This window comes from Eriocheir sinensis, chromosome 14 (assembly GCF_024679095.1).
Source record: "Eriocheir sinensis breed Jianghai 21 chromosome 14, ASM2467909v1, whole genome shotgun sequence".
Lineage (NCBI taxonomy): Eukaryota > Metazoa > Arthropoda > Malacostraca > Decapoda > Varunidae > Eriocheir > Eriocheir sinensis.
The window spans coordinates 5,839,433-5,856,277 of record NC_066522.1 but is presented as its reverse complement, the minus strand read 5'-3'; the positions used below and the strand labels follow the sequence as shown (position 1 = coordinate 5,856,277).

At 43.1% G+C, this 16,845-nt stretch overlaps 1 protein-coding gene across 8 annotated transcripts in view; it reads right to left on the bottom strand.

Moving 5' to 3' along the window:
- LOC126998358 (single-stranded DNA-binding protein, mitochondrial-like) overlaps positions 1 to 16,845 on the bottom strand; it is a 38,366-nt gene that overhangs the window by 18,009 nt on the left and 3,512 nt on the right. For 3 of the 8 annotated variants that reach the window (XR_007752795.1, XR_007752794.1, XR_007752793.1), the window contains exons 2-3: positions 11,185 to 13,702; positions 8,620 to 9,164 (exon numbers count right to left, since the gene is read on the bottom strand). The exons of 1 other annotated variant lie outside the window; for it this stretch is intronic. Coding sequence is in view for 4 of the 7 variants with exons in the window: in XM_050859878.1 (XP_050715835.1) it covers positions 1,851 to 1,865 (15 nt within the window). In the remaining 3 variants the exon portion in view is untranslated. Of the gene's footprint in view, positions 1 to 1,850; positions 1,940 to 3,185; positions 3,207 to 8,614; positions 9,165 to 11,184; positions 13,703 to 16,845 lie in introns of those variants that run through there. 4 more of the 8 variants (XM_050859876.1, XM_050859877.1, XM_050859878.1 and 1 more) reach the window with 3 other exon arrangements.

The window sequence follows — 16,845 nt, the reverse complement described above, 5'->3', positions numbered from 1 at the left end:
TCACTCTTTCATCCCTCACGCTGGTAAACTCTGGAACAATCTTCCTTCATCTGTATTTCCTCCTGCCTACGTCCTGTTAAAAGGAGGGTATCAGGACACCTCTCCTCCCGAAATTAACCTTTCTTTCGGCCACCTCAAGATTCTTTTTTGGGAGGAGCGAGTAGTGGGCTTTTTTTTATTATTGTTTTCTTCTTTTGTGCCCTTGAGCTGTCTCCTTTGTTGTAAAAAAAAAAAAAAAAAAAAATAAGAGACATGAAACATCACCTGCAACACATTGGTTTCTTTTCATGTATTATATATCTGTCAATGCTTGTGCATATTTCACTTATTGTTCCCATTTTATCTATGTACAGGGACTGAAAATGAAAGGAAAACTTTAACGCACGTTTCACGAAACTTTAATTTTGATAAAGTTATAGGTACAATAGTTGCATCTGCTCCAAGATTCCTTGCTGTATTTTTATTTTCTTTGCTCTATTTCAAGGCTGACACTTTTTTCTAAATAATTTGGCAGCATTAGGTCTTTATGTTGAGTATCTGATTTTTCTGGCAATATTAGCCCCTTCGACACGAGGAGCCGTATACTGCGTCCTTACGTGGGTCGTACCATATCCGAGGACGCGCATACTGCGTCCTGGCTCGCTCTAGCCAGTATACGAGTTATTTCATCTCTGTATATTTATGCTTACATCTCAAAATTACCAATTAACTTGTTTCTTTATATGCACCATTTAATTTTGCATGTTTTCATATATAATACATGATGATTATGTTGAGTTTATGGCTGAAAACTTGTTCTATTCAATAGCGATATTTGAAATTTGGCGCGCGCAGCGATCTCGGATACGGCGTGCCCAGCCGTAGTGAAAGGGTTAATACTTTATTGCAGTGGAACACATGAATAGGGTACATTAGTAATGTCTTCATGGATTACCCAATAGCCCTACAACAGTGAATCTGCCAAAATTTCATGTCCACGTCCAGAGTATTTCTCAAAAAAAAAATTGCGAAGCATAAATCATAATAACGAAGTAGAGGCGTGATGAAAATGCTCATTTTGTATGCATATGGAATGAAAATTGATAAATATAGTCACTATAATGCCCTCAACTTCCAAAGCAAAACTTATCATCCTAGGACAAAAACTTTAGCTTTTTTACCATTTTTACCATTATTTAACCCTTTCATTGCTAAACGCTCGCAGCGAGTGTTAGGCATATTTGCTGGTGGTGCTAAACGCTCGCTGCAAGCTCCACCCGCACTCAAATCTCCCGCGTATGAGTGTGTTCCAACACTAACTCTCACAACACAGGATTGCCAATTGAGTGGGTTCTTCACTAAATTTGGTGGAAAATCATATCAGCCCAGCACGGCAAATCTACGGACGAGTAACTGGTGGATGTTCTTGCCCAATATAGCAGCATTTTTGCATAGCTTCACCTATCACCTGACTGATTCTTTGACCAAATAGTTGTAAATATTGCAGTTGGCAATACTCCCTTGCCAGAGTCTGAAGGAGAGATGTCCGCAGTTACCTCAATATGGCTGATCATCCCGCACGCACCGACGTAAGTGTTAACATTCAACACTCCCTGAATGTGCATGTACGTTCGCAAGAGAGGCATACATAACCGACTCCTATAGATCTGGACCTCCTCTTTCCAGTGGTGTTTTTGGTTTTTAGCTGTGATGAATAGTTTTTGAGATACAGAGGTTACAAGAGACCCCCCATTCGGCTGCCCGACTGCGCCTGAGGGGATAGTCGCGTCCGCACTGCGCACAAGGAAAGGGTTAACCGAGACTCTGAGATATCATTTTAAGTACAAACAGGTCAGCCCACTTTAACTCACCATTTTCAGCATCATGGGCCCAGTATTATTCCTGACAGGGAGTAGTTAGTCTTATGAGCCAGTTACTTCTTCAGTTTCATATGTCACTTCTGTTTGGGAGAAAAACATGAAAATTAATTTCCAAATACCTGCAACTACAGATGACTCAACATGCAAATAATTTTATTTAGCCTTGGATTGGTGTTTATAATGTTGTATGTGCTCTTCTCATATGTACAACCACTCTCCAACTTAAAAGAAACTCATCTTACAAAATAAATGCTCATGAAAAAAAATCAGGGGTATACAAAAGTAATATAAATAAACATAGGTTACTGATTTAAACCATACAGTCATACCTCAGTTTACGTTTAATTAGTTCTGGAATTTTGCTCACACACCAAAACACTTGTAAACCAAAACAAATTTCCCCATTGAAATTAATATAAATCCTGTTAATACGTCCCATATTTCAAAAAAATATTTATATAAAAATCATTTTACATGTTATTTTATACAGAGTTAAAGTAATTTTACTAGTTAATAGCAATAATAAATAATATAAAACACAAATCAATGTGTTACGGTCGTAACGGAGACTCCCGCAACTGCTAATTACACTCGAGGTGTAGGCTTCGCACTGGGGTTTAGAATCCACAGTTTCCCTATTCTCAAGGCACCGGAACTACGTTCGACCACAAACATAAAGCTAACCCAACGTATTGTCTGAGATGGAGGGTGAACGGGAGTCACAGTCACATCCAAGAGGGCATACAAGCTGCCGTTCCTGTTTTCTTCTTTGCAGTACCATCCCTTTTAACCATCTTTCTTGGGGACATTGTTAAAGCACAAAGAACGCACATTGTAGTGCTGAAAATATTCACACACCAAAGCACAAATGCAATCCGACACGGGTGCACGAATATTATCATTACGAGTTTACAACGCAGACTGTGACTAGGGTTGTTAACATGCCACCCTTTCCTCAAAATATGGAATGCCATTTGTTACGCATTTGGCTGTCTGAATGATTAAGCAGATAAAATTCAGTATTTTAAAACTGTAGTGAATGCATTTTTCAGTGAACCACAAACCAGTCCATAAAATTGTTTGACAAGTGTCGTCCTGAAATACAGAAGCCCCCCGCCGTTCACTGGTATTTGGTTCCACGAGATTCCCGTGATCCGTGAATCCACGATCAACGGGACTATAATCAAATATGGAAAATAGAGTTTCGTTTTACCATCTCGATCGAATAAAAAAATGGATTTCTAAGGCATTTCTAAGCATTGTTATATAGTTTTACATACACATAAATCACAAATTAAATATGGACTGTAATAATTTAACACTCACGTGACATGGAGGAACACTTGGAGGCCATGATAAACTAAATAAGGCTGTATAAACTCCATTGGGGTGCGTTTGAGAGAGCGACCCCAGTTCCTCTCAAACGCGTGACGCCGCAGCACGAGTTGCCAACTCTGACCGCCCGCTGCAGCTCAGTTTGGAGAGGTGGAGCACCTCCATGCTGTAATGACGTCATCAGCAAATATGGCGGCCCAAACAAACACATATTAGTGCTTCCATTGCATTTCACCTCTCTGTGCCACCATAACCACTGCAGCTTCCTTTTCATCCTCTGTTGCTATTTTGCTGCCAGAACAGCTAGTAAACGTCGTCAGGAAGATCAGCGGATGCCATTTTGCTGCCAGTGAGATGCAGTCTTCCTCACCAATAATGGCTATAGTCATTTGGGATATACATTCGGTGTATAAAGAAACTAACGAGAGAGAGAGAGAGAGAGAGAGAGAGATCTTTGAAAGTGGTTGGTCACCGCTAATTATTGTATTAATATGCATGCCTAATAATATGTGTGTCGATTTCGGGGTGGCGGGGAAAGTAAATATTTGGGTGGGATTGGGCGGAATGTGGCAGTGGCACGGTGGGTTCCCAGTCCCGCTGATAAGTACACGTCTAGTTAAACCCCCTGCCCCCACACACATGACACCTCATCTTGCCTTATTTCCGCACCAGCATGCCTAATGCCCCTGCCGAGCCACAGGAGGTGCAACAGCAGCTGGTGGAGATAGTAAATGTTGCCAGTCAAGTTTCTGGATGCGGATGCGGATGTTCGATACATCTCTACTCTGAATAACTTTTCCACTCTACCCCAATAATATGTGGATCATTCGAGCTGGGTGCTACAGACCGCGTATACATGAGTTTTCATCCGCATTCGGTGGGGGGTATCGCAAAGACCCTACCTGCGTATAAGCAAATCCATGAACAGTGAAGCCGTGAACGGCAGGGAGCTTCTGTACATGTAAAATATGCTTCATAACGTCCCTCCCCCCTTCCTCCTGCCTTCACCAGCAGCGGCTGTCAGTCATGGCAGGCTAGAGAAATTTTAGGCTTGCCACCCATTCCTTAAAATGTGAATTTGTTCTGTATTGGAGAATGGGATGTTGAGTTCCTTATTTTTTTTTTTAGCTCAAGGTGGCAACCCTAACGGAGACTACTCCCATAGTTCTCCTCTTTGAGCACTCTCGTCTTGCGGTGAACAAAGGGAACCCACGTTCATGTCCTCGACTTGTATAAAAAAAACATGCCAGTCCTCGTCGAAAGACCGACTTGGTTGGCTAGGCTGACGTAAGCCGATAGTCGGTCTATCGGCATCCTCCCCTCCCCTTCATGAGCCATCACCCGGCAAGGGCCTGTGGTCCCTCCTTGGAGGGACATACGCGCCTGACCCTGATGGCCTCCATATAGCCCATGTCCCCACCCTCGAGGTGGCGGGAAAAAAAATAAAAAAAGACGTACAAACAGGATGCTCATATACGACATCACCGCTTGTAAACAAGGCATGTTTTGTGATTTTTTTTTTAATTGTTCATAAATCAAAACACTCATTAACTAAGGAACTCGTAAACCGAGGTTTGACTGTATATTAATTACAAGTTATTAATCTACAATACAGTATACCCCGCATAAGTCGGACCAATTGGGGGAAGGCCAATCCGAGTTATCCGAAAATCCGAGTTACCCAAGGGATTTTTTTTTCTTTCACATTTTGCATGCCTGTTACCACTAACAGTTGAAATGGTCTGTGTAATGCAATATGTAAATAGGTACTACATACATGGCACGCGCACACACATACATACTCAGCGTACACACACACACACACGCACATCATGCACACACACACACACACACACACACATTAGCACGCGGCACGGACACACACACACACACACACACACATGCGGACCATCCCCCTTGTCTTGTTGTACTTGTTCTCGCTAGCGAAATTTACTTAAATGTACTTCTAAAGTGTAAATTTTCAGCCTGACGGCTGCCATACTTGAATAAACCGTTTATTATTATTATTATTATTAAGTAGTTGGAAAGACGGGACAGCACGAGCATCCTGTAAATCACAACTAGGTAAATACACCCACACACACCCACACCCACACACGTACACACACACATGATAAGGCAACAAGAAGGGCTACAGAGCAAGCAAAAGCTGAGGGAGACACTGCTACGTGCTTGCTAAGTCAGCTGTGTAAACACTGATCTTGGCGCCAGCAGTGCCGCAGCACACGCGCCCATTTCATGTCTCCAATGGCTCAGACAACTCTTCAAATGACTCGTACGATGTAAGAGCTATCAGGGGCATTTTAGCCAGTATATAAGCCGAGTGGCTTAAAATTACTCAATCAAAGGGCAAAAAATCCCTACCAGTGCACTCGGGATAGAACGTATAAAAAAAAAAAAAAAAAAAAAAAAAAAAAAAAAAAAAAACAGAAAGTGTCCTACTTATCCGATATCCGGCTTATTCGGGTCCGACTTAAGCAGGGTTTACTGTGTATTATTTTTGTTTACCCCTGATTTTTTTCATCTGCATTTATTTTGTGTTGAGTTTTCATAAGTTGGAGAATGGTTGTACATATAAGACGAGCACCTCAGGCAAGAAAAGATGCTGGCCCCCAGTCCTCAGCAGCCCTTGAGTGGGCAAGGGGTGCAAAGAATATCCAGACTGAACAAAAACAAAGATGTGCTGAGAGTAGGTATAATGAACATCGGAACAAAGGTAGGAAAAGTAGTAAAGTGGTGGAGATGCTGGCAAGAAGGAAAGTCAACTTTTGCTGTGTACAATAAGCCCAGTAATGCATGTAAGGTTGTAGAATATTTGGAGATGGAGAGAAATGTAAATTCTGGTGGTCTGGAGAGGAAAAAAAAAGGTGGTGTAGGGATACTGGTGAAGGAGGAGGACCTGGTACTGAATGTAGCAGAGATACAGAGGATAACACCAAGGATAATGAAGATCAAGATGGTGGTGGACAGAATGGTATTTCAAGTACTATCAGCGTATGGATCACAAGGAAGGAGACCACAAGAAGAGAAGGAAGAGTTCTGGGAAACCTGGATGATAGCATTGGTAGAATACAAGAGGACTTTTTAACCTAAATGGGCATGTAGGAATGGACAGAAGGGGTTTTGAGGAAATCATGGGGATCTATGGTTATGGGGAGAGGAATGCAGATAGTGAAACCTTATTAGTTTTGCCAGAGTAGACAGCTGAGGATGCTACCGAGGATTTACCCTCCCAGAGGTCTGATGTCCCTGCCCATAACTAGCAGTCAGTCCAGTCCTTGATCTGGATTGGTTGGGGAGGGGCCTCCAACTCATCTTAGTTAAAATTTTACTCAAGCCAAAACTAGTAGAGCTGGCTAGTAGAGGTCACTTCTGCTGGGGGGCTAAACCACATGGGCTGCTTCTTAACCCAGCAGCAGCGGGGATCAAGTTTCTTAATGGTCCCTCCAAGCGAGAAAAATGAGAAAAAATCACCCCTCACACAAACCATTTCATAATATATATCAAAGCATTTCTGATCAGATTATGTATCATCTATTTTGGGGGGTAAATATCATGGCACAAATTTGGCCCGTCGCTGCTACACGGTGAAGCCACAAATTTGGCCTGTCACTGCTACCGGGTTAAATGCATTCACATCAGGTGAGTCTGCTGCATATGACGGATGCTGGGCAAAGTCTGTGACACCACTGCAATTCTAAAAAGGGAGGGCCTCCTAGCCTCTCTTTGTTTTGAGGGTGGCTGGGGAGCGTAGAAGCAACACCAGCCCACAGAACCAGACCTGAGGACAACTTTCAGAGAGCTCTGCATGTGGGCTCCTGGAATGTCATGAGCCTCTCGGAGGATCACACCTACCAAAACGGGCATAAGCCACTCCCGGTGAGGTATATCTGGGAGGCGAGGAGGGTGCTGCAAGCCCACCAAAGACCCTTCCCATGTCCTCACTTTTCATTTCCCTATTGTCTCATTAACATTAGAGAGTAGTTCAGCATGCTCTCTAAAGACTATAGGCCTCTCCGGTCAACCGAAAACATTGGTGGTTGAATCTACTCTGGTTGATGAGCACATAATGCGAATGAGGCTGAAGCACACCCTGGGCATCACGTCTCTTGTTGCAGTGTACGTTCCCACTGAGGTGTGTGTGTGTTCTCTGCCAAACTAGGCTCCATATATGACCAGAGCCCAAATCAGAACAAACTCACTGTCTTGAGCAAATTTAATGCAAATACTGCCACTGACAGAGTTGGCTATGACCAACACCTCTCTCTTCCTGAAATTTGTAAGATCCAGGAGGTTGAGAATTGCAGCTTCTTGGTATCAGAGATCAGAGCTGAATCACTGAATTTGGTATAGCATTGCTGGTGGTGTAGCTAAGGAGATTGATGACATCCTTATAAGCATTTGTTGAAAGATCCCTCAGAGCTGCAGGGCTTTCACTGGAGGTCATCCTCTAGCATTCCCTCCCTCTATCCACTCACATACACCCTTCTGGTCATCTTACTCTCCTCCAATCGCTCCATGTGGCCAAACCACTTTAAAGTCTGTCGCTTCACTTCTTCCACCACTCCACACTTCTTCCCTTCACCCCCGTGACACATTCCAAAACGCTCGTACACACTTTCATTACTCATTCCATCCAATATGCCACTGCCATAAATCAATCTGGTACCATTCCTCTTGACTGGAAGAGAGGGCTGGATGGTCCTATCTAGAAAGGGAAAGAGGATCATCATGAATGCAATAACTACTGTGGTATTACACTGCTCAAGAGTGCCAGGCAAGGTGCTTCCCCATCTTTTGCTCATGTGGATTTGCAACCAGCTGCTGAAGCTGCAGAGACCTGGGCAGTTCAGGTTCATGCCTGGTAAGTTGACAACTGACCATATCCTAACACTTCACATACTGTTAGAGCAAGAGCCTGAATTTCAACTGGGGATACTTGTAGTCTATGTCACTCTCAAGAAGGTGTTGGATTCAGTGCACCACGGGGCACTGAAGGATCTCCTGCAACTCTGTGGGAATTCTGCAAGAATCGTTGATCTATTGAGTGGCTTGTACTCTGTGACAGTGCTACGAAGTGTGTGTGTGTGTGTGTGTGTATGGGGGGGGGCATGTCCAGCTTTTTTTCCCTTGAATACAGGAATGAGGCATGGCTGTGTCTTTACCCCATCACTTTTTAACACTTGCATGGACTGGGCATTGGGCAGAGTTGTGGGTTAAAGTCATTGTGGAACATCTGCTAGTCATAGCATGGTGATGGCTCTTGAGGCCATGCATGAGGACCTCAGGTCTTCCAGGCCAAGACCAATGTGTAGGTATTTGGAGGCTTACCCGATGAAACAATACAATCTATTAATGCATGTGGGAAGGATATTGATATCTTGGAAAGTTTCACATACCTTGGTACCTTAGTGCAGCACAATGGCAAGTCTTGTCAAGTAGTCACTGGATAGTTCCTGTGAGACAGCCTCGAGTGGAGGAGGCCAAGGGGACGCCCACAAAGATCATAGCTTGAGCAAGTAGATGGATCTTGCCGTGAGGTACTTTGGATGGGAAGGGGGCCTAAATGGAGACTTGCCCGGAGGAGCCCCCGGGATTGGCATCATAGGATGGGAAAGGTGATGCACCCCAATTTTTTATATTTTTTATTATACATTCTGCTTGTTGCACCGGTGGACTATCTTGATAGGGCCTGTTGGTCAGCTCTAGCCAGGTTAGCCTGTTCATGGTGAAGGCAAGTACATACTTATAGTAGCACCATCTTGTTTGGCACATGCTGGCCCCCAGAACTCATCTTTGCTCCATGCAGAGTTTTGTTAAAGCATGTAGGTAGTTTTAAGCCACTCAGTGATGGTTGGAAATTGTCAGCTGGTAGCAGTGAGTGGGACTTGAAGTTGAACCTGGGTCCTCCAGGACACCACGCCTGCTCTCTGACCACACAGCCACCACCTTGAATGATTGAAGAGGGTGTGTTGTGTGCTGATTGAGTTTTATTCACAAAATTGCAGAAAATTACCTCCTAATAATAAATATCTATAACTTAACCCATTTCATAATAGCACAATATACTGTTTATTTCTGCTAGGTTTGTCATTAATTACTCTGCAAACTATTCCCTGCAGCAATCCCTAGTTCCATGAATTTCCATCCCCCATCCCAAAAACTACAGTAATCCCTCGCCATATCGCGGTTCACTTATCGCGGTCTCGCGGATTTTTAAATTGTAGCGAATTGCGGATTTTTCGGTACAATACGCATTTTCTAGCCTAAAAATGAAAATGATATAAATCAACGTAAGTAGGAACACACCTAAATAAGCACCTACGTCACCCACCTATTTTTTTTCCGTCGCAGCCTATTGCGCCGCTAGTCTTTTCCCTGGTTCACTCCTCCCCCCCTTCCTTTCCTTCTTCTCCCTCACCGTCCCCGTATTTTTCTCCTTCCTTCTCATTTCTTTCTTCTTTTCTTTCCCCTCCCTCCCAGGTTTTTCTCTTTTAATCTCTTTCCCTCCCACTCACATCCTTTCTCCCTCTTTTTCCTCACCTTTACCTGACCCTCCCTACCTCTCTTTTAATCTCTTTCCCTCCCACTCACATCCTTTCTCCCCCTCTTTCCTCACCTTTACCTGACCCTCCTTACCTCTCTTTTAATCTCTTTCCCTCCCACTCACACCCTTTCTCTCCCTCTCTTTCCTCACCTTTACTTGACCCTCCTTACCTCTCTCTTTTAATCTCTTTCCCTCCCACTCACACCCTTTCTCTCCCCTTCTTTCCTCACCTTTACCTGACCCTTCCTACCTCTCTCCTTTAATCTCTTTCCCTCCCACTCACACCCTTTCTCTCCCCCTCTTTCCTCACCTTTACCTGTCCCTTCCTACCTCTCTCTTTTTAATCTCTTTCCCTCCCACTCACACCCTTTCTCTCTTTCTCCCCACACCCTTCTCCTTGTTCTCCCTTCTTACAATCTCTATCAGTATTTTTTTCATGACTCACTCCGTTCCTCTCCTCCTTTTCCCCTTCCGTATTCACCTAATTGTGATATAAAGGAAGTGAGCTACGCTCACATTGTCCTTTCTCTGAGTATTCTTCTGCCCCGCCAAACTAATTTCTGCGCGAAGTTTGTATTACGAAGCAAATGTCATAAGTCGAAACAAGAATTATAGAATCATTTATTGGGACTGCGTCGTAACAACGAAACGTCGTGGGAAGTGTTTATAAGAGTGTGAGAAAGGTCAATGGGAGTGTGGGAAAGATTATTAAGAGTGTGGGGAGGGTTTATAAAGCCTTAAAATATATATAAATACTAAAAAATATATAAGGTTACTACTTCACGGATTTTCACCTATCGCGGGGGGTTCTGGAACCTAACCCCCGCGACAGACGAGGGATTACTGTATAGAGTGATTTCTGCAAAAAAATAACAAATTATATAAGTAATCGCATCATAACTCCCTTGAAATAAAAGTTTTGGTAAAAATATTATTTCAAATGTGCTGTGTAGTCAATGAAATTTGTTGTACAATTTAGCTTTTTTCTACTATCAGATCTGAAAAAATTACATTTTGTGATAAGAATCAATGCATAGCAATATGAAGACGAAGGAAAAATACAATAAAACTGCATACTTTTGCAGTGAATTATCCATGAAAAATTAAACCGTAGCGAATTACGCTGTGGCAAATTACGCGATGGCGACAATGCACCCAAGGTCTATAAGGAGACTCGACCACTGTTTACCTGCTAGATCTCTAAAACTATGCATCACAGCTAATGTTCCAAAACACAATTATAAAGAGGAGGCACAGATCTATAAAATGCTCTTACACATGTTGCCCTACTATATTAGATGTATATGTCCACGTGGTATGTCAATAAACATCCTCCTACATTATTATACAATATGAATAATTTTTTCAGATGTCCTTATCATAAGTTTTGTAGATAATTACAAATATATTTACTGTACTCACCATTTCATCAGATGATACATAGCCTCTTCCTGGCTCACTCTCCTCCCTCAAGGTGGTCTAGCCACCTGCCCCCCTGCACATTTCTTCTCCATTATTTTCACTCAATCTGTTCTTATTTTTCATTCATTTGTTTTACTAAAATTATGTGTTCTTATTTTCTATTCCTTATGCAGGTGTTTACACTATATACATTACATACACACATTTCTTTAGTACTTTTTCAAGGTGTGATATTCCCGGAAACACATTCCTAGGCACAGTGGGACTCTGCATTCCGGGCACCAGTACGAGGTCTTCTTCTTCTGCCTCTCCCTACGTGTCGTTGAGGAACACACTCTGCAATACTTTGACTCCGATTTCCTCTTAGATACTGCTCTTTCCATTTCCATTCTCTCAGAATAATGTTTTGAGAGCACATTAGCATGTAGCAGCCTCTCAGGTGGGTCAACCATAGTAGCATACTTCCCCTTCTCTGGGGGGACTGTGGCATACCTTTCCAGTAGCTGATATACCAAATCATGCATAAATTCCTTCATTGTTGGATGAGCAAAGTTCTTCACTAAATAGTAGTTATAGCTATTCAGTATTGCCATGTCCATTATGTGGAAGAACAGCTTTTTATACCAAGTAAAACTTTTCCTCACAGTTTCCATGTTGCCCATCATCATGTCTGCCTTATCGACAAGACGCATGTTCATTGAATATTCTAGGTTCATGTCTGGTTTCTTGATAGATTCATGGGTATTATAGTCTTTCTTTCCACTATTTATCAGTTTCCCTTTATGCAGAGTTGACAGCATATACACTGAACACTTGTCATGCCATCTGATTGCAAGGATGTTGTTTGCCTCTTTCCTCTGAACAGTTCCTCTTGGCTGCTTCTCTTCAAATTTTGGCATACCTTTTATATTGGGCATAACTGTTCCACAAGATCCAGTGCTCTTGGAGTGCAGGTACATGGATAAGGTGGGGCTTGTGTACCAGCGATCAGTATACAAGATATGACCCTTGTTGAGGTACTTTTGCATCAACTGCAAAACAATTGCCGCTGGCTTTCCTAATGGGTCACCTTTCTTGACTGCAGGAATGTCCGAGGAAGCGCCAGTATAGACAATGAAGTCCAGAATCGCTCCCGAGTCACAGTCGCAGAGGACGAATAATTTTATTCCAAACCTATGTCTCTTTGTTTTTATGTACTGCTTGAAGGCTAAACCGCCTCTGAACAGAATATGGGATTCGTCAATGACAAGGTTTTGGTAAGGGGAAAATAGGGTGGAAAACTTGTTCCTGAAATGATCGACTATTGACCTTATTTTCATCAGGCTATCACTTGTGTCGCTTGGGGCTTTTTTGTCATTGAAGTGCAGCATTCTGAGTAAAAGAAGAAACCTATCTCTCGACATGTATTTGGCAAAAGCTGGAACATGGGTGAGGGAGTCCTTCCTCCAGTAATCAACTATATCTTTCAGTGCTACTTGAGGCATGAGCATAATCAGAGCAAAGAAGACGAACATTTCCTGTTTGTCTGTATCCTTCCATCTTTGCAACCTTGAGCAAGGAGACATGCCATGATTTTCCACGTAATATTTGTACTGCAAGTTTGTCTGTATCACTATGAAATCCATTAGCTCATCATCGAAGAAAAGAAGAAAATAGTCTAAGTATGTACTATTTTTTGTAATGTTGCCTGCATCAGATAGACCTGCAGATGTTGAGTCAAACATATACTGGGAAGGAACAAAATTTGCACTATCTTTCCAGTCATATGTCATGACAGGTATTGCTGGCATACTGATAATGGGTTTTCCATGTCCTGACTGGGCTGGCACCTCACTACAGTTTTCACTACGTGAGGAGGCACATTCTGCAGCCGTGAGTTGTGAAGTATAGGGGAGAGTGTCAGGAGACAATGGATGGCGTGAGTCAGAGCGGTGGGATGGCCCGGGCTGTGGTTCAAGGTCACGGGCATTGTCCGCTGCACCATGCACAACATTTTCACTTTCTACGTCTGACGAAATCAGCTCTTCCATCAGAGGATCGACACCAGATATATCACTGTCAGGATCATCTTCATCACTAGTGCAACTACTACTCATGATATCAAGATAATGTGATAATTGTTGCGGTGTACGGAGTTTCTTGTGGGGTGTGAATACTTCAGAGGAATATGCACGCCTTTTGCTAGCACCCTTCACTTGTAGCTTCATCTGTGGTTCAGCATCTACCACATGTTTCTCTTCTTCACTGTCACTACTCAAAGGCTCATGTTTCACAATTATACTTTCATCTAAGTCAGCAAGGAGTTCGGTTTTCACATTACATGTTGCTAATGTGTGGTTCACTAAGCTCCGAAATACCGGTTTTTTAGGCATCACAGTCACATTTTCATTTGTTTCACTGCACTCGCTATCACGTACAGACCCATTCAGGGGTGTTGTCTGCAAACACTTCATTTCTGTGTGTGTGCGACGGCCAACCATATTGAAGCAACTGAGTACATATGATGCTTGATGGGATGCTGGCAGGGTAGTAAGAAAGACACATGATTTAATACATAAATCATTCCATTTGCAAAATTACAGTAGTTATCACAAAATTATTGGTTATTGTTTTTCCTCATAAATAAAAGTATCCTTTCTTTACACAAACATTACCCTGCCTGTAAGCCTACCAGCAATTGTAACTCAAGAGGAAAGTGATGCGGCAAGCAGTGGTAAGTGGATCATAAGTGGGTGGGGGTGGTGGTTAACTCGTGTCCAAATGGCAGGAAACTCTACTGATAAATGCTAGACACTTCCAGAAACATAATTACTAATGTGGCTAGAGGGAATTTCAAATCCATAGGAAGTGATAAGGTGACAAAAGCATATTTATGTGACTGACCGCAGATAGTAAACAAAGGCTTCACATATCATATTTGACGGCTCATAAAACGCATGGACTTATAAGACACCCCGATTTGGACAGGCATTTGAAAAAATAGTTAAATCTCGGTTTACGAGTGTTTTTGATTTATTAGCAAATGGAAATCTAAAAAATGCTTGGGTTTACGAGCGGTGACTTGGTATATGAGCATCCTGTTTGTACAAGCTTTTTTTTTCTTTTTTTTGCCAACTCAAGGGTGGGGACACGGGCTATATATAGGCCGTTGAGGTCGCGTGTACGTCTCTCCGAGGAGGGACCACAGACCCTTGCCGGGTGACAGCTCATGAAGGGGAGGGGAGGGGAAGATACCAACAGACCGACTAACGGCTGACGTCAGCCTAGCCGACCAAGTCGGTCTTTCGACGAGGACTGGCATGTCTCTTTTTACAAATCGAAGACATGAGTGTGGGTTCCCTTTGTTCGCTGCAAGACGAGAGTGCTCAAAGTGGAAAAGTAGGAATAGTCTCAGTTAGGGTTGCAACCTGAGCTAAAAAAAAAAAAAAAAAAAAAATAAGGAACACAACATCCCATTCTTCAATATAGAACGAATCAATATTTTAACCCTCAAGCGCACCGCAAGTTTCCAATAAGTTTCTGTTCCACTCACCATGCATTTGTCAGGCCCAACCGGCCTTTTTTTTTGCCGCCGCGATACTTTACATTCCCGGACGTATTTTACCCTCACAGATGTATTGTACCCCAATAAATTTGGTATCAATGGCTTCATAAAGACTTTTACTAGAACATTCGCAAATAAAAATAGAGGAAAATATATATATAAACAATACAAACTTGTTTCAAGTCTCCATATAGAGTACTGTAGACAATAAATCCTAAGTACCAACTCTTCCCCACTCGCTAGCTTGAAATTTTGTTGGCCAACTTTTTTATCCGAATATATGTTTCGAAGCGGAATTTAGTGAGGATTCTTATGGTATCCTCAAAATCCTCATATGCCTATTAGTTCCCAAGTTACCCCGAGAAAACTGTATTTTTTTCCTCTCCCGTCAGAGGAGGCTAACATCTAAAAATCACTCCATGCTCCTCATCTACGCTCCTTAGAAAGGTTGCCATATGTTACCATTAAGAAACTTATCCCAACAAATGACGCTCCCAAATTTGATGCACTTTCACCAAAAACTTTATTTTTAATCATTTTTTTTTTTACTTTTATGACGCGTTTCGTGTCATCATGCGCCAGGACCTTTTTACCCTTCATGACGCGAAACGCATCATCGTGCGCGAGAGGGTTAAGGAACAGGTGGCAACCCTAAAATTTCTCTAGCCAGCCATGACTGACAGCCGCTGCTAGTGAAGGTATGAGGAAGGGGGAAGGACATTACGACGCGTATTTTACACATATTTCAGGACGACCCTTAACCCACTGGATGCGGATTTCCTCCAAGAAGACATCACCAAGCTACAGGAGTGGAACAAAAAGTGGCTGCTCCAATTCAGTGAAGAAAAATGTGAGGTCATGCATCTTGGGAGGGGAAATCCAGCATACAAATACCAAATGGGAAAGACTCCACTACCCACCACAGAGGCACAGAAAGACCTGGGAGCATATGTTGCTAGGGTACCAGTGAAGGCAAAATCCATGCCAATCCAGTGGACAGGTTAACAAACAATTTTACGGACATGTTTTGTGGTTCACCGAAAAATGTGCTCACTAGTTTAAAAATACTGAATTTTATCTGCTTAACCATTCAAACAGCCAAGTAGGGAACAAATGGCATTCTGTATTTGAAGGAAACGGTGACAAGTTGGTAACCTGTCTCAGTCTGTGTTGTAAACTCGTAGAGATAACATCCGTGCGCTCGTGTCCGATTGCATTTGTTCTTTGGTGTGCGATCTTAAGTGTTTTCAGCACTGCAGTGTGCGTTCTTTGTGCTTTAACAATGTCCCCTAGAAAGATGGTTAAAAGGGATGGTGCTGCACAGAAGAAAACAGAAACGGCGGATACTATGCTTGCAACAGGAACGGGGTGCGAGCATCGGCAGCTTGTATGCCCTCCTGGACGTGACTGACTCCTGTTCACCCTCTATTTCGGACGATACGTCGGGTTATCTTCACGTTGGTGGTCGAACGTAGTTCCGATGCCTCAAGAATAGAGAAACTGTGGCTGCTAAACCCCGGTGTGAAGTCAGGTGGGTGAGCAGAGGAAGGGAGGCATTTCTTTGAATGGAAGGTGACTGACAGGAACAGTGAGGGTTTAGAATGGGATGTGAGAAATTGGAAGATAATCAGTGCAGTGAAAGGTGACGGTCTGAGAAGGTGGAAACATGTGATAGAGCGAAAGAGTACTTTGGAGTGGTACAGGGAAAAGGAAGCCCCGCAGTGTGTCAGCTGGTATGATGGAAGTCTGGGTGGTGATCTCTTCCAAGCGGTAAATCTTAAGAATCACCACTCCACCCCCTCCACCACCCCAGCCCCCCCTATCCCCCAAGACAAGCCTGGGGAACTGTGGGGAACCGGGGTATTGGGGGGGAGCCCATATCACTGAAAAATGGCCTTCCAAAATTTCCCTAGAAAAATCCCTAAATCAGGAAAAATTCCCTAGTCTCGAAAGTAAGGAAAATCCCTACCATATACTCACATGTGTGGGCTAATCGCTAACCAAGCATACCATCGCTAACCACCCCAAAACAGCCCTGAGCCATGACTCAAAGTCATCCGGGACTCGGGCTGAACAGGCCCGGGCTATACCCGGCCCTCAGCACGGCAGCCGTTGGG